This window comes from Misgurnus anguillicaudatus, chromosome 9 (genome assembly GCF_027580225.2).
Source record: "Misgurnus anguillicaudatus chromosome 9, ASM2758022v2, whole genome shotgun sequence".
NCBI lineage: Eukaryota > Metazoa > Chordata > Actinopteri > Cypriniformes > Cobitidae > Misgurnus > Misgurnus anguillicaudatus.
The window spans coordinates 35,441,298-35,467,839 of record NC_073345.2 but is presented as its reverse complement, the minus strand read 5'-3'; the positions used below and the strand labels follow the sequence as shown (position 1 = coordinate 35,467,839).

General features: G+C 34.7%; 3 protein-coding genes across 5 annotated transcripts in view; 2 read left to right on the top strand and 1 right to left on the bottom strand.

The window, feature by feature from the left end:
- The window catches only part of LOC129423364 (uncharacterized), an 81,238-nt gene that overhangs the window by 1,855 nt on the left and 52,841 nt on the right, over window positions 1-26,542 (top strand). The gene's annotated exons all lie outside the window — the stretch shown is intronic.
- The window catches only part of LOC129424529 (E3 ubiquitin-protein ligase TRIM39), a 34,994-nt gene that overhangs the window by 4,861 nt on the left and 3,591 nt on the right, over window positions 1-26,542 (bottom strand). The gene's annotated exons all lie outside the window — the stretch shown is intronic.
- On the top strand, window positions 19,251-26,220 carry LOC129424534 (uncharacterized). The gene is made up of 3 exons (XM_073871605.1): window positions 19,251-19,409; window positions 19,502-19,856; window positions 23,242-26,220. Exons 1-3 carry the CDS (start codon window positions 19,269-19,271, stop codon window positions 24,591-24,593), a joined length of 1,848 nt encoding a protein of 615 aa, XP_073727706.1. The 5' UTR covers window positions 19,251-19,268; the 3' UTR covers window positions 24,594-26,220.

Genomic DNA, 26,542 nt, shown 5'->3' with positions numbered 1-26,542 from the left:
TCCCAGCTAACAATTTTTGGTTCCCAAAACGTTCCCCTAATGTTAGTTTTTGGTTCTCAAAACGTTCCCCTAACACGTTAGGAAAACGTTACAATAACGTTAGGAAAAAGTTAAAATAACCTAAAAATAACGTTCTATTTCTGTAAAGAAAACTTTCCTGGCTAACCAAAAACAAACCTTGGAAAATGCACAGTTGACATGGAGTGAAAAATTATCTCACCAGGGCGCGAGGGCGCGTTGCCGCGGCTACGTGCACGCACTGACAGAGCGCGCAGAGCTCAAGACTTCAGCCTCAGTGAAGAAGTGAAGGCTTACAAAAGTACGGCACGTCTATTAGTACATCCCATGCTGTGTTTTTATCTATCATATCTATCTAAAATAAGTAAAACACATTTCCATATAAGGAGGAATAAAATAATTTATTTAATACAAAATCTATAATAATTAAATTATGCTATTACTGGAAAAAATGTCTATTAAAATATTATACCATTATATAACACAGGTTATTTTATATAAAAATACCTCAACACATCACATATTATGTATTTAGAAAACATTCTATTTTATCAAATATATAAATAACCAGTGACTTCAACACAATAAAGAAGACTTAAAACAGATATTTATTGAAAATATATAAACATTTAATTCACTTTAGTTTAACAGACCTTACAGCCGCCGCCTCTCCATAAGTAACAACAATCAGCATCTCTCTCTCAGTTTTTACAATAATCAAAAGCTTCTAACTTCATATTCTCTTCATGGAAATAATTAAAATATATTTTCGTTTTCACATATTTAAGCTACTAATGAAGAAACAAAAAAGAAATCGCTAGAATGTTATACTCTGAAGTAAAAACGCAATGACAAATAAATCAGTCACTTTAGGTTAAAAGATCTTACCACAGTTAGTCGGCTATCCGTTTTTACAACAATAAAAAGTTTCTAACATCATTGTCTTCTCAAATTCTCCTCAAATCGATTGGAAATCACTCGTATACATATTTCTTCTCACATATTTAAGTTACTAAAACAAGAAAGAGACAAAAGAACCGCTAAAGTAATGTTAGTCTCTGAGGTAAAAACGAAAGGACCGTTATTTTTTAAATTAACGACTTTTCCTGAGCACAAGATAAAGCGGGTACTCGTGAAGAAGGCGGTAAGCTCGTGCAGACAAGCACGCGCATATTAGACGTGCACACTAAAGGAATAATGGGTTTAATTATGCATTCACTTCATTTCCTAAAAAAAACATAACCAAAAAATAATCATTAGAGAACGTTATGTATAAGTTATGTTTAGGTTATTTTATGGTTCCAGAAAATAACCAAAAAATAACCAAAAAATAACATTCTGTATAAGTTATTTTTAGGTTAGTTTAAAAATACCCACCCTGCAACGTTATGGGAACGTTATTTTATGGTTACAAAAATAACCAAAAAATAACCAATAGAGAACGCTCTGTATAAGTTATTCTTAGGCTAGTTTAAAAATAACCACCCTGCAATGTTATGGGAACGTTATTTTATGGTTCCAAAAAAATAACCAAAAAATAACCAAAATATAACGTTCTGTATAAGTTATTTTTAGGTTATTTTAAAAATAACCACCCTGCAACGTTATGGGAACGTTATTTTATGGTTCCAAAAAAATAACAAAAAAATAACGTTCTGTATAAGTTATTTTTAGGTTATTTTTAAAATAACCACCCTGTAACGTTATGGGAACGTTACTTTATGGTTCCAAAAAAATAACCAAAAAATAACGTTCTGTATAAGTTATTTTTAGGTTATTTTAAAAATAACCACCCTGCAACGTTATGGGAACTTTATTTTATGGTTCCAAAAAAATAACCAAAAAATAACGTTCTGTATAAGTTATTTTTTGGTTATTTAAAAATAACCACCCTACAACGTTATGGGAACGTTATTTTATGGTTGCAAAAAATAAAACCTAAAAATAACGTTAGGGGAACGTTCTGTGTTTGCTGTGATAGTATCTCGGAAGATCGGGCTTGTTAAATAGCTCTGTGGCTATACTGCACTGAAGCGGCAGTTTAAAATATAAACCCAGTTTTCAGCGAACGTCAAGAACAAGAAAACGGAAACAACAATCAGACAGAGACGCGGAATTTACATAATGTTACACAGACCATGTTTAAATTCCAATGTTTCTGCACAGAAATACCAACTTGTTCACTTTGTTTGGTGTTGGTGGGCTGCGCATTGGAGTGCTGGCCGCGGTGCTGAAGACGCGCTCGGACGGAGTACTGGTGGCAGCACAGATATTTACGTGCAACCTATTGGAAACTATTATTCGTTATTATATAATTATTATTCGTTATTTTACTTTATTACTTCCACTTAAGAAGAGTTCTGCACTTTTTATTTCAATATTTCTCTTTATATAAATACTATTTTGTACTTAAATCTATAATTTTATTATTTTACTAACCCAACTAACTCATCTGCGATTTCCGATAGGTTGCACGTAAGGGGAAAATTATAGCTTTCTTCCCCTTGAGAAGAGTTCTGCACTTTTAAACTTTTAAAAAAAATATCTCTTTACAAAAAAAACTTTTTTCTTCTATTTAAAAGCTGTAATTTCGTTATTTTACTAACCCAACTAATGACTCCTCCGCTTTCCAATATATTGCACGTAGATATCTGTGTAAATGTGCCATCACGCGTCTTCAGCACCGCGGGGAGCAGCCAGCACTCCAATGTGCAGCTTATTAATACCAGACAAAGTTGGTATTTCTGTCCAGAAACATTGAAATTTATACATGGTCCGTGTAACGTATAAATCCCGCGTCTTGGCCTTATTGTTTTTTTCTTGTTCTTGACGTTCGCTGAATTCAGTGTATAGCCACAAAGCTATCAAACAATGAGCACAATCTCCCGAGACACTACAACATGCTACCCATACTTCATTAATAAGAGCTGTCCTCTTGTACACAATTAAATATTTTAAGCTAAATGTACAGTGTTAAAACATGTAAAAAAGATCTATATAAGATTTTAACAATGTCAAGATCAAATGCCTGAGTAACAGGGTATTGTGTGTATGTTTTCGTGTGCGTGTGTTTGTGGGTGTTTCCAAAATATTTTCAAAATAAAGAAAAACAAGACAAAGCTGTGCAGTTTGTTTCTGTGTAAGTTTATGAACAAAATGATTGGAACACAATTGTGGTTCTGTGATTCTAAAGGGCACCAGGTGAAATCTTGCCTAGGGCAGCAAATTGGCCAGGGCCGGCCCTGATTTGCTTAATATGTCCAATTTATAATAACACAGTTTTCTGTAGGAGTTCTGTATGCAACTCTATTTTTTCCTATAGCTTTAGAAACAGTATGGTCACTGCTCAAAAACATGATGGGAAATCAGCATTGTACTCCAAAGAACATATTACAACTTTTATAAATAAAATTATTTGCTTAAATTGATTATTTATGACAGCACATTTCTTCATGGGAATTCTCTATGCAACTCTATTTTTCCAATAACTTTAAAAACAATGGGTTCACTGGTCAAAAGCATGAAAGGAAATCAGCATTGTACTTCAAAGAACATACAACTCTCAAATGTACAATTATTTGCTTAGAATTGATTATTTATCACAGCACATTTTATCTATGGGAATTCTCTACACAACTATTTATTTAATAGCTTTATAAACAAGGGGCTTACTTACTGTACTCCAAAGAACACATTACAAGTTTAAAATGACAAGATTATTCAATGAAAAACATTTTAAATAAACAAGGTATCAAAAATATATTGTATTATATTGCCTCAGATGTTTCATTTCTAATATAAATCAAAGGACTTAAACACAGTCTTAATGCAGGCCAAGACAATGTGAAGATTTACACACCCAGAAAAAAAGGTCCCATGTACCATTTTATTAGAGATGTGTACCTTTAAGGTACCAGTTGTGAACAAAAATATTACCCCCCCTTGGTAAATATGAGCAAAGAAAGCTGTGAAAATAAACCCACAATGTTTCTCATTTTGAGTTTGAATAAATATATGATAAAAAATATGATGTTAAACAATTGTGGGAAAAAGTGTGGGGGGAATTACACTAAGAAATAAATGGTTTTCTCTAATACACACTGGATACAATTACCCCCCCCCCCAGAAATTTTTATCAGTAAAATATTTCTGAAGTATATTCCCATTGATATAAACATTTTCTTAGCACATCAAGGTGACTAGAAACATGATGTTGCCCAACAGTCATATCTTCCAGTTACACAGGAGAATAAATATGATGTAACAAATTCATTTATCACAATGGGTAAAACCAAAGACTGTCAGCAAAAGATTGTTGAGCTACACAAAATAGAAAGTGGCTTTAAGGAAATAGGTAAACAATAGAAACAAACACAAAACAAAACGCATTACATCAGTCTTATTCAATAAAGTGTCATTTATAGAGTATCTACTTTATATGCTTTATTCTTCTTTTCTCATTTCATGTTTAAAGGGCCTGACATGAAAATCTGACTTTTTCCATGTTTAACCCTTTAACTGTCACCCCCCCCCCCCCCTTGAGTGTGTGTGTGTGTGGGGGGGGGGAATGTGATATGCACTTTCAAATTCCTAAAACTATGGAATTCTTTAGTCTGGAAGCTAAATCTTGATCTTGTTTTAGTGCTATAATTGGGTTCCCAGTGCTTCTATCAACTTAGAAAATGTTAAAAAGATCAACCCAGTAACAGTTTTGGTAAACCATTCTCTGCAAATACATGAAAAATTAGATAATTGAAATTTGGTTCTCCTTATGATGTCATAGGGACATCTTATTATAATAATACCACCCCGTTAAACTGCACTATCCAACCACAGCACAGTAGTGATGGGCGATTTCGAAGCACACTTCACGAGGCTTTGAAACATTTACGAATCTTTTGATTCGAATCATTGGTTCGGAGCTTGCTTCAAACTGGCCAGTCACGTGATTTTAGCAAACTAGGCTTCATTACGTCATAACTGTTTCGAAACGTTTTGAAAATCCGACAATTCACCACTAGGGGGAGTTGATCACTAATGAACAGTGTAGGTGAACTCGGGTCCGTTTTATTATAAAAGTTCATAAACATTCATCCTTCTGACTAATAACACTACCATTTGTCTACTTTTTGTTTATAGACAGATTTAATGACAAAAGTGTGCATAATTAAAAAGGGAGTTTGTTTAATGGTTTGTTTGCCATAGATAAAACTAAAAACAAAGTAAATTCTTAAGTAAAGTCTTAAGTAAATTAAATAATTTATTTTTCTTAAAAACATATTTTTAGAAGAATCTTGCTATTATTTTGTAAAACGTGTAAAATGTTTGGACAGATCTTGCTGCTTTCACACTATTTTGACCAGCAGGTGTCACCAGCATGCATGGTGTTTGGAATGCTTCGAAAAGCTGAATCAATTTGCGAAGCAAAAAGAATGGTTTAAAAAAACTAATTTTCTGGGTTGATCTTTTTCGTATTTTCTAGATTGAGAGAAGTATTTGGACCCAAATTATAACACTTAACAGGAAAAAAATCAGATTTTCATGCCATGGCTTTTTGAATAACGTACAACATTTTTTTTCCTCCACCAGCTAGCAAGCAGTCTTAATAATACACTGTTGCAATTACTGAAAGAGAAGAATCAGTTCAGTAAGAGTCAAGGGACAAATGCCTAACTAAAGGAAACAGTAATCGCGATAATGGTGACTTCAAATGAATCTAAAACAAACACAAACTGTTGATTTAATGTAACAAAATTGGTGAAAAAATAATATCTTTCTACTAAATAACGTGTGTGAATGCTAAAATGGTTGAGCACTTGTATCTTGTTCTCACAGCAGTTTAGAAGTTTGAAATTACCATCCATGTTTAGAAAATAACTGCAACAAGTTGTAATTTTAGGTTTCAAACAGAGATGGCGATAGAGTGGCAAAAGTGAAAGAGTGCAGCAGGGGTTATTGCACCCACAATGCAATGAATTGTAAAAACTGGCAAAACGCCGGTAAAATGTTTTATATTTATAATATATCTTAATTGAATCTAGTCCATCCAACAAAAAAGTGTGTCTTGTCAGCTTTACTTTGAAATTATTTGTTTAGCCAACATAACATTGTAACAGATTAAGTTAAGTAACCAATACATCCCATTGGCTGAAGATTTTGCAGTATATTGTGGGTAATTGTTGTTCTGGCACCATCTTGCAGAAGTGTAGCACCATTAGATAGGTATGTGAGTAATAAATAGCCATATATTAGGCAATACATTTGTTCTAGGATGTTTGTTAAACAAACAAACAAACAAACAAACAAACAAACAAACAAGCAAACGGTTTGAAATATAATTTTACATTTCAAATTAGTTTTGATGTGTATGACAAACTGTAATTAGTGATGGGAGAAATGAAGCTTTGAATCAATTGAACCTAGTGATGGGAGAAATGAAGCTGTTCGAAGCTTTTAATCATTTGCACAATTGTTTCATAATTGATTCAGTTTTTCAAAGCAGTTCAAAACACCACACACGCTGCCGACCCCTGCTGGTCAAAGTAGTGTAACCGCAGATATGTCCAAACATTTTACACTTTTTTAACAAAATAATAGCAAGATTTGTATTAAAATATGTTAAAAAAATATTTAACTTAAGACATAGTTAAATGTCTATTATGTGTTTTTAGTTTTATTTAGGGCAAACAAATCATTAAATCTAAATACCCTTTTAATTATGCACATTTTTGTCATTAAATCTGTCTATAAACAAAAAGCAGACAAAATGGCAGTGTTATTAGTCAGAAGGATAAATGTTTTATGAACTTTCATAATAAAACTGACCCGAGTTCACCTAAACATATTAGACACTGGTCATGTGATCAACTCTACCTAGTGGTGAACTATCGGATTTTCGAAACGTTTCGAAACAGTTATGACGCAATGAAGCCTCGTTTGCTAAAATCACGTAACTTGGGCCAGATTGAAACAAACTCCGAACCACTGATTCGAAACAAAAGATTCGTAAATGTTTCGAAGCCTCATGAAGCAGTGCTTCGAAAACGACCATCAATAACTGTAATTAAAATAGGTTTATTTGATGAGTAGTTTTGAGCAGCTGCATTCTGATTGATTGATGTTATGGACTTATTAAACCCTAATGAAAGAGGATGGAGTTTATTAAATGGCTAGTAATGGGAGAAATTAAGCTTTTTGAAGCTTCAAATCAATTGAATCCATTGGTTCCCAAATTGATTCAGTTTTTCGAAGCCTTCAAAACACCATACACGCTGACGACACCTGCTGGTCAAAATATGCAAAATGTAAAAGCAGCAAGATCTGTCCAAACATTTTGCACTTTTTACAAAATAATAGCGAGATTGTTCTAAAAAAATGTTTTTAAGATAAATAAATTATTTAATTTAATTAAGACATAATTAAAAGTGTAGTCTGTGTTTTTTTTTAGTTTTATTTATGGCAAAAAAATCATTAAAACTTATGAACTCCCTTTTTAATTATGCACATTTTTGTCATTAAATCTGTTTATAAACCAAAAAGTAGACAAAATGATAGTGTTATTAGTCAGAAGGATGAATGTTTTATGAACTTGTATAATAAAATTGACCCTAGTTCACCTACCCTGGTCATTTGTATGTAGCTCCCCCTAGTGGTGAATTGTCGGATTTTCGAAACGTTTCAAAACAGTTATGACGTAATGAAGCCTCGTTTGCTAAAATCACATGACGTTTGCCAGTTTGAAACAAGCCCCGAAGATTTGTAAATGTTTCGAAGCCTTATGAAGCGTGCTTCGAAATCGCCCATCACTAAAAATGGCATTATAAAAAAAAATTGTGATCAATTGCATTTTTCATGTACAAATAAATATATTTTTGTTTGTTGACTCTACTAAGGTTTGTTAAGTTTACTTAAATATCTTTTGTAAAATTAACTAAATTTTTTTTTTAGATTACTTAAAAAAATAAAATGTTGGGTTTAATTAAAAATATTATGTCAACAGGTTCCACGCAATTTGTTTGAGTGAATATTGATTTTGTTTGATGTGGGTTTCCCTGCATTAAGTACATCCATTTGCAAATCTACAAAATAGAAGCAGAATAGAAATGTGTAACGCTGCAAATTGTTTTCTTAGTGTTTAATAAGGGAAACATTACTTCTTATGTGGACCAGTGTTGGGCAGTAACAAGTTACTAGTAACGAGTTTCAGTAATAATATTATTTTCCATGGTAACCAGTATTGTAACTAATTACGGTTGGCTGCAGTAATAAGTAATCATTTTATTTTTGAAAGTAGTAACTAGTAATGGGTAAAATATTATATTTTCTGCCCAACACTGATCTGTACAAAGAATATAATTTGCTGGAAAATAATATATATAGAAAATAATATATTTACAGGCAATACACTGTACTGCAGCTCTGCTCAACTCATATCAGGCAATTCCAATGCCAATCCCTGCTGTGTGAACTGTCCTGTTGATTAACCATAATATAAAAAGTGTCCAAGTATGCATTTATGTGAATGCCTCATTTGAAAAACCAAAGGCGGATAACTTAAAAGCAAATCAATAACCTTTAACAGCATTTTTGTTCAGTTGTTTGAAGAGATCCTGGAACGACAGTCATACAAGCCAATGTCAAGTGAAAACAATCTGTACCTTTGTCCAGAAATTCTAAACTTACTTTTGACACCTACATTGCACCCTTTCCCTTTTGAAGTAGTATGATAAAGAAATTTAACTAAATCTGAACAGTGGCTTGTTTACCCACCACGCATGGGGCCTTGCGGGCTTGGGGGGCCCCCTACTGGCCACAAGGTGTGGGAAAGTATGTTACGTTTATTCAGACGGAAATCTAAGGTACGGATAAAGCACGCGCAAGTGTGAGATGTGCGAGTATGCACGCAGAATAATATATGCGCGCATCCTCGCGAGGGCACATATTGCCTACTTCATGAGCGAAACTCTTTGGGAAAGCGCACTTCTGCTCAGCGCGCACAAATGCAGCCACACAAGTGCTGGAATGAGCACTCGATCAACTCTCTCTGTGCTCTTGTAACTGCACAACATTCACTCGATGGTCAAGTTTACTTTAAAGACTTTGGGCTTCACACCTGTGATTGGTGGTTTGGTTTGATCAGCGACACGCATCTTTTGTTCCACGCTCGCTCGTACAGGTATAAACATGATAAAGACACCACGCAGGGGTTTAAATCACGTCGAAAATACATAAATCATATTCTGTACTGTATCTCATCATTGTCATTAAAATCTCATCTTTAGTCTATGTCTAGTCTATATGCTTGTTGTATCTCACAGTAAGTTTGTTTTTGCTACATGAACATGAGAGTTATGTGATTCCCATCCATAAATTCAAGCAAAAACCAACTTACAATATTGCTGGTGTTTGTTAGTTCAGTTTATTAGATCAGTATGAATCTTAATCTAATGCTTCCTCTTTTCCCTCATTTAGTTTTTTTAGTAAGATGTCAGACACTGAAGTTGCAGTATTAATTACATTGTTTTAAATATATCCTATAAAACATTTGCAAGCAAAAGATATATATATCTGAGAGGGGCGTGACGTTTTTTTAAGCCAAGAATTTTTGTCATACCAAACTGTAACAATTTAGTGTTATTTTAAACAGTGTAAAATAAAAAAAACTGGTTTATATATATCTCACTTAATTCTATATACTGAATATTGTTATTGTTGTGCAATTCAAATGAAAAACCTTGGGCAATGCTGGGGCATGGGGGGGCCTGGTTCTTGGACTTTGCTAAGGGCCCCCAAAATGGTAAACACGCCACTGAATCTGAAGAGGTATGCCTCATATTAGAGTAACAAAGATCAAGCCCGAGAAGTCATGGAAAACAAACTGCCATGGGAAAAGGTGTTTGACATTGTAAATAAATATTGCAAAATACAGTGGTGACCACCATGACTTGGTGGCCTAAAGCACCAGTCAGCTAATTCCTCATGTTATGTTGGACTGCATTAAGACTGTGTTGAGATCCTTTGATTTGTATAAGAAATGAAACAACTGAGGCAAATAATTGTACATTTAAAAGTTGTAATATATTCTTCAGGGTCCAAAACACATCTTGCTTTGGAAAACCATGTTCCTGTTCTTAAGAACTAGTAAAGAAAATGATGTTGCATAGAGACTTCCTATAGAGAAATGTGCTGTCATAAATAATGAATTCTAAGGAAATAAATGTACATTTTAAACTTGTATTATGTTCTTAAGGGTCCAATAAGCATTTTCCATCTTGTTTTAGAGTAGCAGGTTATTGTTCTTAAGAGCTATTAAGCAAAATGATTTTGCATTGAAGAATCCCATAGAGACCTGTGTTATTATAAATTGGATATGTTAAACAAATAATTGAAAATTTAAACTTGTAATATGTTATTGATGGTCTAATCAACATTTCCCAACTAGTTTAAGAAAAGCAGATTATTGTTCTTAAGAGCTATTGAGCAAAATGATTTTGCAATAAAGAATCACATAGAGAACTGTGTTATTAAAAATTTGACATATAATTGTGCATTTTTGAGTTGTAATATTTTCTTTGGAGTACAATGATAAATGCTTCTAAACAGTAAGCCCCTTGTTTCCAAAGCTATTGGAAAAAATGAGTTGCATAGGGATTTCCCATAGAGAAATATGTTGTGATAAATATTCAATTGTGAGCAAATAAGTAAACATCTAAGAGTTGTAATATGTTCCCAGGAGCACATTGATTAATTCCCATGTTGTTTTTTAGCGGTGAACCCCTTATCTGTAAAGTTATTGAAAAGAATGTATTTGCATAGGGATTTCCCATAGAGAAATGTTCTGTGATGAATATTCAGTTGTGAGCAAATAAGTGAACCTCTGAGAGTTGTAATATGTTCTCATGAGCACATTGATGAATTCCCATCCTTGTATTAAGTGGTGAACCCCTTATCTGTACAGTTATTGAAAATAATGTATTTGCATAGGGATTTCCCATAGAGAAATGTTCTGTGATGAATATTCAGTTGTGAGCAAATAAGTGAACCTCTGAGAGTTGTAATATGTTCTCTGGAGCACATTGATGAATTCCCATCCTTGTATTAAGTGGTGAACCCCTTATCTGTACAGTTATTGAAAATAATGTATTTGCATAGGGATTTCCCATAGAGAAATGTTCTGTGATGAATATTCATTTGTGAGCAAAAAAGTGAACATCTGAGAGTTGTAATATGTTCCCTGGAGTACATTGATTAATTCCCATGTTGTTTTTTAGCGGTGAACTCCTTATCTGTAAAGTTATTGAAAATAATGTATTTGCATAGGGATTTCCCATAGAGAAATGTTCTGTGATGAATATTCATTTGTGAGCAAAAAAGTGAACATCTGAGAGTTGTAATATGTTCCCTGGAGTACATTGATTAATTCCCATGTTGCTTTTTAGCGGTGAACTCCTTATCTGTAAAGTTATTGAAAATACTGTATTTGCATTGGGATTTCCCATAGAGAAATGTTCTGTGATGAATATTCATTTGTCAGCAAAAAAGTGAACATCTGAGAGTTGTAATATGTTCCCTGGAGTACATTGATGAATTCCCATCCTTGTATTGAGTGGTGAACCCCTTATCTGTAAAGTTATTGAAAATAATGTATTTGCATAGGGATTTCCCATAGAGAAATGTTCTGTGATGAATATTCAGTTGTGAGCAAATAAGTGAACCTCTGAGAGTTGTAATATGTTCTCTGGAGCACATTGATGAATTCCCATCCTTGTATTAAGTGGTGAACCCCTTATCTGTACAGTTATTGAAAATAATGTATTTGCATAGGGATTTCCCATAGAGAAATGTTCTGTGATGAATATTCATTTGTCAGCAAAAAAGTGAACATCTGAGAGTTGTAATATGTTCCCAGGAGCACATTGATTAATTCCCATGTTGTTTTTTAGCAGTGAACTCCTTATCTGTAAAGTTATTGAAAATAATGTATTTGCATTGGGATTTCCCATAGAGAAATGTTCTGTGATGAATATTCATTTGTCAGCAAAAAAGTGAACATCTGAGAGTTGTAATATGTTCCCTGGAGTACATTGATGAATTCCCATCCTTGTATTGAGTGGTGAACCCCTTATCTGTAAAGTTATTGAAAATAATGTATTTGCATAGGGATTTCCCATAGAGAAATGTTCTGTGATGAATATTCAGTTGTGAGCAAATAAGTGAACCTCTGAGAGTTGTAATATGTTCTCTGGAGCACATTGATGAATTCCCATCCTTGTATTAAGTGGTGAACCCCTTATCTGTACAGTTATTGAAAATAATGTATTTGCATAGGGATTTCCCATAGAGAAATGTTCTGTGATGAATATTCATTTGTGAGCAAAAAAGTGAACATCTGAGAGTTGTAATATGTTCCCAGGAGCACATTGATTAATTCCCATGTTGTTTTTTAGCGGTGAACCCCTTATCTGTAAAGTTATTGAAAATAATGTATTTGCATAGGGATTTCCCATAGAGAAATGTTCTGTGATGAATATTCAGTTGTGAGCAAATAAATGAACCTCTGAGAGTTGTAATATGTTCTCATGAGCACATTGATGAATTCCCATCCTTGTATTAAGTGGTGAACCCCTTATCTGTACAGTTATTGAAAATAATGTATTTGCATAGGGATTTCCCATAGAGAAATGTTCTGTGATGAATATTGATTTGTGAGCAAAAAAGTGAACATCTGAGAGTTGTAATATGTTCCCTGGAGTACATTGATTAATTCCCATGTTGTTTTTTAGCGGTGAACTCCTTATCTGTAAAGTTATTGAAAATAATGTATTTGCATAGGGATTTCCCATAGAGAAATGTTCTGTGATGAATATTCATTTGTGAGCAAAAAAGTGAACATCTGAGAGTTGTAATATGTTCCCTGGAGTACATTGATGAATTCCCATCCTTGTATTGAGTGGTGAACCCCTTATCTGTAAAGTTATTGAAAATAATGTATTTGCATAGGGAATTCCCATAGAGAAATGTTCTGTGATGAATATTCATTTGTGAGCAAAAACGTGAACATCTGAGAGTTGTAATATGTTCCCTGGAGCACATTGATGAATTCCCATACTTGTATTGAGCGGTGAACCCCTTATCTGTAAAGTTATTGAAAATAATGTATTTGCATAGGGATTTCCCATAGAGAAATGTTCTGTGATGAATATTCATTTGTGAGCAAAAAAGTGAACATCTGAGAGTTGTAATATGTTCCCTGGAGTACATTGATTAATTCCCATGTTGCTTTTTAGCGGTGAACTCCTTATCTGTAAAGTTATTGAAAATAATGTATTTGCATAGGGATTTCCCATAGAGAAATGTTCTGTGATGAATATTCATTTGTCAGCAAAAAAGTGAACATCTGAGAGTTGTAATATGTTCCCTGGAGTACATTGATTAATTCCCATGTTGCTTTTTAGCGGTGAACTCCTTATCTGTAAAGTTATTGAAAATAATGTATTTGCATAGGGATTTCCCATAGAGAAATGTTCTGTGATGAATATTCATTTGTGAGCAAAAAAGTGAACATCTGAGAGTTGTAATATGTTCCCTGGAGTACATTGATTAATTCCCATGTTGTTTTTTAGCGGTGAACTCCTTATCTGTAAAGTTATTGAAAATAATGTATTTGCATAGGGATTTCCCATAGAGAAATGTTCTGTGATGAATATTCATTTGTGAGCAAAAAAGTGAACATCTGAGAGCTGTAATATGTTCCCTGGAGTACATTGATGAATTCCCATCCTTGTATTGAGTGGTGAACCCCTTATCTGTAAAGTTATTGAAAATAATGTATTTGCATAGGGATTTCCCATAGAGAAATGTTCTGTGATGAATATTCATTTGTGAGCAAAAACGTGAACATCTGAGAGTTGTAATATGTTCCCTGGAGTACAGTGATTAATTCCCATGTTGTTTTTTAGCGGTGAACTCCTTATCTGTAAAGTTATTGAAAAAAATGTATTTGCATAGGGATTTCCCATAGAGAAATGTTCTGTGATGAATATTCATTTGTGAGCAAAAAAGTGAACATCTGAGAGTTGTATTATGTTCCCTGGAGTACATTGATGAATTCCCATCCTTGTATTGAGTGGTGAACCCCTTATCTGTAAAGTTATTGAAAATAATGTATTTGCATAGGGATTTCCCATAGAGAAATGTTCTGTGATGAATATTCATTTGTGAGCAAAAAAGTGAACATCTGAGAGTTGTAATATGTTCCCTGGAGTACATTGATTAATTCCCATGTTGTTTTTTAGCGGTGAACTCCTTATCTGTAAAGTTATTGAAAATAATGTATTTGCATAGGGATTTCCCATAGAGAAATGTTCTGTGATGAATATTCATTTGTGAGCAAAAAAGTGAACATCTGAGAGCTGTAATATGTTCCCTGGAGTACATTGATGAATTCCCATCCTTGTATTGAGTGGTGAACCCCTTATCTGTAAAGTTATTGAAAATAATGTATTTGCATAGGGATTTCCCATAGAGAAATGTTCTGTGATGAATATTCATTTGTGAGCAAAAACGTGAACATCTGAGAGTTGTAATATGTTCCCTGGAGTACATTGATTAATTCCCATGTTGTTTTTTAGCAGTGAACTCCTTATCTGTAAAGTTATTGAAAATAATGTATTTGCATTGGGATTTCCCATAGAGAAATGTTCTGTGATGAATATTCATTTGTCAGCAAAAAAGTGAACATCTGAGAGTTGTAATATGTTCCCTGGAGTACATTGATGAATTCCCATCCTTGTATTGAGTGGTGAACCCCTTATCTGTAAAGTTATTGAAAATAATGTATTTGCATAGGGATTTCCCATAGAGAAATGTTCTGTTATGAATATTCATTTGTGAGCAAAAACGTGAACATCTTAGAGTTGTAATATGTTCCCTGGAGTACATTGATGAATTCCCATGTTGTTTTTTAGCGGTGAACCCCTTATCTGTAAAGTTATTGAAAATAATGTATTTGCATAGGGATTTCCCATAGAGAAATGTTCTGTGATGAATATTCATTTGTGAGCAAAAACGTGAACATCTGAGAGTTGTAATATGTTCCCTGGAGCACATTGATTAATTCCCACGTTGTTTTTTAGCGGTGAACTCCTTATCTGTAAAGTTATTGAAAATAATGTATTTGCATAGGGATTTCCCATAGAGAAATGTTCTGTGATGAATATTCATTTGTGAGCAAAAAAGTGAACATCTGAGAGTTGTAATATGTTCCCTGGAGTACATTGATGAATTCCCATCCTTGTATTGAGTGGTGAACCCCTTATCTGTAAAGTTATTGAAAATAATGTATTTGCATAGGGATTTCCCATAGAGAAATGTTCTGTGATGAATATTCATTTGTGAGCAAAAACGTGAACATCTGAGAGTTGTAATATGTTCCCTGGAGTACATTGATTAATTCCCATGTTGTTTTTTAGCAGTGAACTCCTTATCTGTAAAGTTATTGAAAATAATGTATTTGCATTGGGATTTCCCATAGAGAAATGTTCTGTGATGAATATTCATTTGTCAGCAAAAAAGTGAACATCTGAGAGTTGTAATATGTTCCCTGGAGTACATTGATGAATTCCCATCCTTGTATTGAGTGGTGAACCCCTTATCTGTAAAGTTATTGAAAATAATGTATTTGCATAGGGATTTCCCATAGAGAAATGTTCTGTTATGAATATTCATTTGTGAGCAAAAACGTGAACATCTTAGAGTTGTAATATGTTCCCTGGAGTACATTGATGAATTCCCATGTTGTTTTTTAGCGGTGAACCCCTTATCTGTAAAGTTATTGAAAATAATGTATTTGCATAGGGATTTCCCATAGAGAAATGTTCTGTGATGAATATTCATTTGTGAGCAAAAAAGTGAACATCTGAGAGTTGTAATATGTTCCCTGGAGTACATTGATTAATTCCCATGTTGTTTTTTAGCGGTGAACTCCTTATCTGTAAAGTTATTGAAAATAATGTATTTGCATAGGGATTTCCCATAGAGAAATGTTCTGTGATGAATATTCATTTGTGAGCAAAAACGTGAACATCTGAGAGTTGTAATATGTTCCCTGGAGCACATTGATTAATTCCCATGTTGTTTTTTAGCGGTGAACTCCTTATCTGTAAAGTTATTGAAAATAATGTATTTGCATAGGGATTTCCCATAGAGAAATGTTCTGTGATGAATATTCATTTGTGAGCAAAAAAGTGAACATCTGAGAGTTGTAATATGTTCCCTGGAGTACATTGATGAATTCCCATCCTTGTATTGAGTGGTGAACCCCTTATCTGTAAAGTTATTGAAAATAATGTATTTGCATAGGGATTTCCCATAGAGAAATGTTCTGTGATGAATATTCATTTGTGAGCAAAAACGTGAACATCTGAGAGTTGTAATGTGTTCCCTGGAGCACATTGATTAATTCCCATACTTGTATTGAGCGGTGAACCCCTTATCTGTAAAGTTATTGAAAATAATGTATTTGCATAGGGATTTCCCATAGAGAAATGTTCTGTGATGAATATTCATTTGTGAGCAAATAAGTGAACATCTAAGAGTTGTAATATGTTCCTTTGAGCACATTGATGAATTCCCATCCTTGTATTGAGGGGTGAACCCCTTATCTGTAAAGTTATTGAAAATAATGTATTTGCATAGGGATTTCCCATAGAGAAATGTGCTGTTATAAATTGTACTATAAATAATTGTACATAGAAGAGATATAGTATGTTCTTTAGAGTTCAATAAAGATCATGCATCCCACGTTTGAAAAGCTATTGAACCGTATCATGTGTCATTAAATACATGCATACTGCATTTCTAGTCAAACTTTACTACAAATAATTCTCAAATACACATCTTAAACATGTTGAAAACTACTTTGGGTATCATTCACTTCAAATAAACATACAGGTTGATGCCACACGTTTTGCTTGTCTACAATTTTAAGTGTGAACAACATGATGTTCAGTACCATGGACGGGGACTGTTTTGCAAAATGTTAAAAATCAATACATGCACAAAAATTATGAAACTGTGACAATTTCTTTTTTTTTTTAGAAATACAAGTAATAAAACAAATACACCCAAAAATCATAAACAGTAAATTCATAAGTTCATTTATTGAGAACACCGTTACATGCTTTAATAATATAACTGCTCTTTACCACACTCACAACCGCAAATTTAGAACTTAATAAAACATCAAAATGTGGCTTGTAGTATTTTCTTAAGGGTCCAGTGAAAATTTCAGGGTAATCAGGCTTCTTCTTTCAAACCTATTGAAAAGAAACATATGATTAAGAAAACCAACACAGTTCCTCTTTATTTTGAGACAAACAGAAACATATAAAGAGTTGTAAAATGCAGAGATTATCTTTGTTCTTGAGGTAACACTTGACTTTCCGTCTGGACTGCTTACAAATAACTACTCTTCTACATTTTTATATCTTCCATTCTCTAGGCATTCGACATATCATTGTAATGTAAATGTTCTTGCTAAAAATGTCATTAAACATCATTAGCAGACATAGCAAATCAAGCTGATAGTTTCTGATAGGTCTATATAGGTAATTAAAACGGCTTCAATCATTAAGTGGTCGCACTTAATGAAGAAAAATATCACTTTGTAGACGGTCCCTAGGCTTCTCTCAGCACCCAGTTGGATATTCAACAGACATTCGCAACAAGGTAGGACATTACAACGATACTAGGATATTTTAAGCGATTGTGAAAAATGTAGGTTATAGGCAAGACACTTGGTAATTAGAAATTGCTAAGATTAAACTTCCGCCATGTCTACTAAGAAAGTTATTGACCCCGGAAGTCCGAATGTCTGAATATCAAACCAACTTTACCGCAGTAACTGTGATTCCCTGGTACAGTCCCAAGGTGGCATAGTCTATTTTCTCCATTTTAGGATTGGATATTACGGTCACAAAAAGACAACTTTGCCACACATGCATGTTTTTATACTTAAAATATGATTTATTTCAAAGACAAATGAGAAACAGAGCAGTGTCTTCTCTCTCCAGTACAGCAGGAGGCGCTGCAGCTCTTTAGTCCGCCGATAAACCCACTAAAGAAAGAAAGAAAGAAAGAACTCACGTGTGATGTGTTTGTGTATCATCAGTGTTTTTCTCTCTTGAGTGTTTTATTGAGTGTTAACAGAGTTTTGTCTCTGTGTATTTTAGTGTTGATGATGAGAGATGAGATGTGCTGTGTAAGTGAAAAAGAGTTGGCAGAGATTATGGGACAATGAAATAAGAGGAAGACATCTATATAGACCCCTTCAAGGTTTGTAAACATTGAATGACTATCGGGTGCGCGCGCAGCACGGGGTCGAACTGTTCATACCATTTAGGCTTTATAATTTAATCTAACAGTGCTGAAAAATGATGACTTACCTCAAATGAAGTGAGCACTACAAACACAAGCCTCTTTGATCTTTGCATTGTCCCAATCTGCACGTTAATTGCTTGCAGACGCAGATGTTGTATTTTTTTGTTTTTGAGATTCTGCATGAATCGCGAAAACTTAACGGAAGACCTGGTGCGATTTTCACAGCCCACGACGTAAGTAGGCATTTTTGACGATACCGAATAATACGCAACTCAATCTGCTGTAATGACTTTTCTGACCCCGACATGCGCAGTGGGAACAGCCTGTGACGTAAACCGTGAAGGGGTCTATTGTATACAAAGAAAAGTGGGGGTGGAAAGAACGATGATAAATAACAGGAAAAATGATGTAATAATAACAAGGTTACGTATTGGGCATTCGGCACTAAATCAAAGTCTATATAAAATAGGTAAACATGAAACAGGTAATTGTGATAAATGTGGATATCCAGAGACAGTAAAGCATGTATTACTAGAATGTATAGCATACAAAAGAGAAAGAATTGAACTGGTTCAGTTACTAAAGAATGGGAATGTAAGTAGTCTTTCACTCAAGGAAATATTAGGAAAAGGAACAAATTATAAAATACGTGAGGAGTTATTAAAATATTTAAAGGATACAGAACTGGTAAAAAAGATATAGAGTTAATCATTAAATATCTTTAAATGAATTAATTTTTCTTTTCCTGTTTTTTTCTTTTTAATCACCAAATGTATTCAACCAAGTAGTGCTCCATACTCCAATCCAGTAGGTGGCGGTAAATGCACCTTAAGTTGGTTTGCCACCCGCCATTTAAACAACAAAAGAAGAAGATGTGCTGTAAATCAGTAGGAACTGATCTGTCCATGCTGGATATTGATGATTTCATCACAGAAATCTCTCAGCTGAAGAAAGAGGTGGCGTTACTGGAGACAAAGCTGAGATTAAGAGGAGATGAAGGACTGAAGAGAGAGGTTTGTACAGCTTAAACATCCTTTACCTGTTTGACAACATCAAATCATTTATAATCTTACTCTGTGTGTGTTGATCTGAATCTTCAACACAGGATCTCAGTCTGTCTTTACTCTGTTATACTGAGTCAAAGTCCACAGACGCTCAGGACACAACAGTGTGTGACAGTAATGAGGGCTTACACGAGGATCAAACCTCCACAGAGTCTCTGGATTCTGTCTGTAACGCTGGAGAACAGCAGCAGATCCTGCAGACCAAACTCAAGATGTGTTCAGTCAAACTCATTGACTTCAGGAACCTCATGATGAAGATCAAAACTGAACCCAAAGAAATAAAAACTGAACCTACAGAAACAAAAACTGAACCCACGGAAATAATAACTGAACCCACAAAAGAGGAACATCATGATGATGAAAATGAGGGTTGTGGTGATGATTTTATTCCTTCAGGTATGTTTTTTTTGGGGCGGTTTCCCGAACAGGGATTAGACTAGTCCTAGACTAAAACATTTTTAAGTGCTGTCCAAACTGAAAACATCTTGCACTGACATATCTTAAAATACATCATGGCCCTTTGTTTTGCCTCACAATGCACACAGGTAATGTTTTTAGTAAGATATGTTTGTTAAAAGTAGTTATATTTCCTAATTAAACTAAGGCCTAGTCCTGGATTAAGCTAATCCCTGTCCGGGAAACCGCCCCATAGTGTTGTATTTTCACTGAACACTTTCAGAAATTAAGGTACACAAGTTGTCACTGGAACAGAACCCTTTCGAAAAGTACACTTTTCTACAGGACATAGACATTCCTATTGACGTAAGAGTAAATTATTAAACCCAAAGATTTTTAGGAAGTTAAACACATGGCGAGTACTTTAAAAACGAGTGCTTGAGGACCCTTTGTAAGCGCTGATGTGCTTCTATACGCACATCTGTAGAATTACTGCTTTAAGTATCTGATATTGCAGATAATAGTTAAAATGATAATGCTAAAATGTGTATTTGTAAAACTAGAAATGTTTTTGTATTGCCACGTGATGTAGCAACTGCTCAGTGTCAGTAATCCTAAATCCAGAATACTGCCATACAACAGGCGTAGAGGGTTTTTTTAGCTACCAGATCACTGTCATCCTCCTCTGCATCCATCTTCCCTCTGGTATAAGTGACGCACACCACACATGTGCATGCCACACGTGCACTGCCTTTTTTGTTCGTTTTATTTCTTTTTTTAAACAGCAAGGAAAATCATCAAACTGTTATCAGAAAGTTTGTGTTAACAAGTCCACACATTTATTTATTTAATATAATTGCAACATTTTGCTGTCATATAATGGCACAGGCTGACATCGCGATTGCAATGCGATTAATTGTGCAGCACTACTATTTTCCATATTAACTTTTTTGCATGTTCTGTGAATGATAGAGAAACGTTGCATTTTATTATTTTAAAACTGATATAAAACATTATTTCTTAATGTTCTGTGAAAAATCGTTTTTTGTTCAATTTAAAGTCACAATTATGGTGATCAGTGTTTGTTTTAGTTGGGCTCTTGATCCTTGACATTTTGTTGCAATTTTTGTCCTGGTTGCATTACCTTTGGGTGTATAAACACATTTGTTTTGGAAATGTAAATTAAAGCTGCAGTTGGCAAGATTTGTTTGATCATATTTACTGAAACCGTCACTATGATCCATACGGTACCATATTCATACCCAAGGTTCAGCTCGCATGCGATACAAGGATGAATATGCTAATTACAATAAGGAAAGTTTAGCATTTGCACATGTTTCAAATACTTGTAAATGTTAACACTCAAGTGATTTCAAAGAATTTAACCACAAAAAGGCATTACATTTGGAATTCGCCCTCCATATGGGTGTGTGTTCATTTTTACATGTGTAATGGCAGAAAGTGCAAGATCAGACGTTGTGGTTTAAAAAGGCTTATTCTTCTAGCCGAAAATAACTATTGTTTCGCTAGATAAGACCTTTATGCCTCATATAGAAGCCCTTTGAAGCTGCATTGAAACTGCAATTTTAACTGCATTGAAACTGTAAACTGTTGGGGTTCAATAATGTCTCTTAAATTGAAAAAAATCCTGGAATGTTTTCCTCAAAAAAACTAAAAGACATCAACAACATGGGTGACATAGGGGCATGGATGACATTTTTTATGAAAGTGGAATACTCCTCTAAGGACTTTTAGAAACTATTGACAAAGATTAACTGCTGTGTATTTGGGATGCACAAACATCAAGAATCAGAGTATGAATCTCAACAATGGTGGCAAAGAAAATTGTTAAATGTTCATTATTTATCCACACTGCAGTCTATGCTGGGAGTCCTGGATAAGATTGTAATTTGTTGCTACCCAGCATGCATTGCAGCAAGAAGTTTTTCATTGAATTGTCACCATTGTTGAGGTTCATACTGTGATTCTTTATGTTTGGGTGACTAAATGACACAGTGCTTCAGCCTTTCAAAATCCCTAAGATTGACAAATTGTACTTAACTGTAGTATCACATTATGGTTGGAAAAAACTTTTGATGAGTAAGTTATGAATAAGTTACTCAAATCACTAGATGTTGAGCATTACTAAACTTACCACAACCATCATACTAAAATACCAGTTGCTTTTTGCCATAACAAATGTGTTTTTAACACACAATGTTCTAGCAGCCAAGGAAAAAAACTAGTATGCTAGAAGTAAATGGGTTAGTCCAACTGAAACAAACACTGATTGCCATAACAGTGACTTTAAATGAAACAAAACATCAACATGCTCATTTTCCAGCTCCCCTAGAGTTAAACATTTGATTCTTACCATTTTGGAATCCATTCAGCTGATCTCCGGGTCTGGCATTATCACTTAGCATAGCTTAGCACAATCCATTGAATTTGATTAGACCATTAGCATTGCGCTAAAAATAACCAAAGAGTTTTAATATTTTTCCTATTTGGAGCTGGAAAATGAGCATTTTTCAAAAAAAGCGGAATGTCCCTTTAAAACTTTATAAACTAATATAACTGGCTTCCGGTAACGCTGCCATCTTAGACTTCTCTGTATTCAGGAGAGAGTATCAGCGTAGTCTACGCATTTTTCTTGGTGACGTATGACAAATGCGGAGGGCGGCATAGAGCAGTAGCAGCGAACCCTCCGCAAAATGCATACACTCTCATCTTGAATGGGGATGCGACTAGGATGGTGGCGTTACCGGAAGCTAGTTATTTTCGTTGATAAAGTTTTGAATATAGATATACAAACAGCACATGATTACCCTTCAATAGGCCATCTTCATCCCCATGGAGTCATTGGGATTACATTTGTGAAGGATTGATGCACATTTTTTAGACTTGAAGGAGTGGACCCCTTAACTTTACATTTAACAACTGAAAGATCTGAGATGTTCTAAAATAACTGAAAATGTGTTTGTCTGAAAAATGATGGACATAATCTCGGACGGCTTGGGGATGAGTAAATTATGGGTTTAATTTAATTTTTGGCCGAACAATCGCTTTAAAGAAGAACATTTTCTGGAAGGCATTAAACCTTTGTGAAAATCATAAAAATTATGCCACTGGCTGGCAACTTTTTAAAAAAAAAAGGCGGGGAAGGAAAGAGTTAAAAAAAAATTCACAGCTATGTTTGTCATGTAATGCCTGGTCCTTGATTAATCTAAACCCAGTCTCAGATATCCCCACTTAAATTCTACTTCTAGACTAGTCTTATGCCCAGGTGTACGTCTAGCTTATGCAACCCACCCCTATAACTGGTACAGAAACTGAATTTACTCTCCTGATGTAAGATGTTTTTATTATTTTGTGTTCCTTACAGATGAGAGGAATGATTCATGTTCTGAAGGAGAAATAACGTCCTCAACATCAAAAGAAAGACATTTAGAGAAAAAACACACAGAACAGAAACTCTTCACCTGCAGGACATCTACCTTACAAGAGAAGAAACTTCATTCAGAAGATCACAGAGAGACGAAGAAGAAGAAGTTTGACTGTCAGCAGTGTGGGAAGAAATTTGACTTCTTATCTCAGCTACAAATTCACATGAAGAGACACAGTGGTGAAAAGTCTTTTCACTGCAGCGAATGTGGCAAATATTTAAGCAGCAAACAAAATCTTGATGCTCATCAGAGACTTCACACTGGAGAGAAACCTTATCACTGTAATGTTTGTGGGAAGAGTTTTACACAACAATGCAGTTTAGTGGCACACCAGAGAATTCATACAGGTGAAAGACCTTACAAATGCTCTCAGTGTCAGAAGACCTTTACTCGTTTACGTTCCTTACAAGCCCATAAGAAAGTTCATACTGGAGAGAAACCTTATCTCTGTAGTTTTTGTGGAAAGAGTTTCAGTCGACATGATATTTTAGTTTCACACCAGAGAATTCATACAGGTGAAAAACCTTACAAATGCTCTCAGTGTGACAAGAGGTTTAATCAGTCATGCAACTTACAAGCACATAAGAGAGTTCACACTGGAGAGAAACCTTATCTCTGTAATGTTTGTGGAAAGGGTTTTAATCAACATAACTGTTTAGTTTCACACCAGAGAACTCATACAGGTGAGAAACCTTACAAATGCTCTCAGTGTGACAAGAGGTTTAATCAGTCATGCAACTTACAAGCCCATGAGAGACTTCACACTGGAGAGAAACCTTATCTCTGTAATGTTTGTGGGAAGAATTTTACACAACAATGCAGTTTAGTGGCACACCAGAGAATTCATACAGGTGAAAAACCTTACAAATGCTCTCGGTGTGGGAAGATGTTTGCTTTATTATGTACTTTAAAAACCCACGAGAGAGTTCACACTGGAGAGAAACCTTATGTCTGCTTGATCTGTGGTAAAACCTTCTTAAGTTTCCCTTCTTTCAGCTATCATCAGAGACTTCACACTGTAGAAAGACCTTACAAATGCTCTTATTGTGAGAAAACGTTTACTCGGTCAGGCAACTTAAAAATCCATGAAAGAATTCATACTGGAGAGAAATATTATCACTGTGGTGTTTGTGAGATGAGTTTCAGTCGACATGATAGTTTAGTGTCACACCGGAGAACTCATAGAGGTGAAAAATCTTACAAATGCTCTCAGTGTGAGAAGACGTTTACGGTTTTACGTTCCTTACAAGCCCATGAGAGAATTCATACTCTCTTGCATGATCTGTGGTAAGAGCTTCACTGATCCCTTCCAAGCTTAGAATTTCTTCTCTTTACTTACATTGAACGGGTAAGTCCAAGGACGCTTACATGTCGTTCCGCCATACTGATAAACTATAATAGCAGATGGATCAAAAGCACTAGCCTACCAAAGTGTTTGAATCAGCTGAAATGGACAAGGAGATCAGTGATTACATAACGGGTACCGTAGTTGCAACACGCATTTGGAAAAGTGAGGCGCTAGAGAGCACTATTCGTTTAAATGCAAAATACAATTTCACCACTAGATTGGTGTAAATCCTATTTATTGTCCCTTTACGTGGGTGTATCATCTGCATTTGGTTCATTTTTATGGTCTGAGAACCTCTTAATCAGAGGGGTTAAGTTTGGTGCATCATCTGCCTTTATCAGTTCACATGTTCTGATGAACCACTTAATTTTAACTACAGGGTTAAGTATCGGGATATCAACTGCCTTTAATAATTTGTTCTGAAGACTCTTAAAGAGCACATCTTGTCCAATTCAGGTTTTTACATTTCCTTTGGTCTGTATTAGTATATTTTAACGTTATACAAAAGGTACTATTCAAAATTATGCAAAACCTGACTGGGCCACTCTAGAAGGCATATCTTCTTCTGTTGAAGCCATTCTGTTGTTGATTTACTTCTATGCTTTGGGTCGTTGTCCTGTTGCATCGTCCATCCTCTGTTAAGCTTCAGTTGGTGGACAGATGGCCTTAAGTTTTCCTGCAAAATGTCTCGATAAACTTTGGAATTCATTTTTCCATTGACAGTAATCTGTCCAGGGCCTGAGGAAGCAAAGCAGCCTCAAACCATGATGCCCCCTCCACCATATTTCACAGTTGGGATGAGGTTTTGATGTTGGTGTGCTGTGCCTTTTGTTCTCCACACATAGCATTGTGTGTTCTTTCCAAACAACTAAATTTTGGTTTCATCTGTCCACAGAATGTTTTGCCAGTAGTGCTGTGGAACATCCAAGTGCTCTTTTGCAAACTTCAAATGTGCTGCAATGGTTTTTTTTGGACAGCAGTGGCTTTCTCCCATGAAGTCCATTCTTGTTTAATGTTTTCCTTATTGTAGATTTGTCAACAAAAATGTTAGCATGTGCCAGAGATTTCTGTAGTCTTTAGCTGACACTCTAGGATTCTTCTTCACCTCATTGAGCATTCTGCGCTGTGCTCTTGCAGTCAACTTTACAGGACGACCACGCCTAGGTAGTGTAGCAACAGTGCTGAACTTTCTCCATTTGTAGACAATTTGTCTTACCGTGGACACATGGACATCAAGGCTTTTAGATATACTTTGTAGCCCTTTCCAGCTTTATGTAAGTCAACAATTCTTGATTGTAGGTCTTCTGAGAGCTCTTTTTTGCAAGGCATGGTTCACATCAGACAATACTTCTTCAGAACAGCAAACTCAAAACTGGTGTGTGTTTTTTATTGGACAGGGCAGCTTTAATCAACACATCCAATCTCATCACATTGATTGGACCCCAGGTTGGCTGACTCCTGGCTCCAATTAGCTCTTGGAGATGTCATTAGCCTAAGGTTTCACATAATTTTTCAACCCTGCAACATGAATGTTTACATAATTTGTTCAATAAAAACATGAAAACATATAATGTTTGTGCGGTATTAGTTTAAGCAGACTGTGTTTCTCTATTGTTGTGACTTGGATTTCTTCATAAATTGGTCATAAAATGTGTTCTGATCTTCATCTAAGTAAGCCCAAAGGGTTCAAATACTTTTTCTTTCAACTGTATATATGTATATGTATATATTTATTTATATATATAGCATGGTAATGATACTAAACGACTGTAAACAGTACTAAAATAGTTATAAAATATCTAAAGTTTGAGAGAACATACAGTAAATACAGCTTTAGACCCAACACAAGCACTTTCAATATTATAAAAGCACCAAATGCAGGTTTATATTTT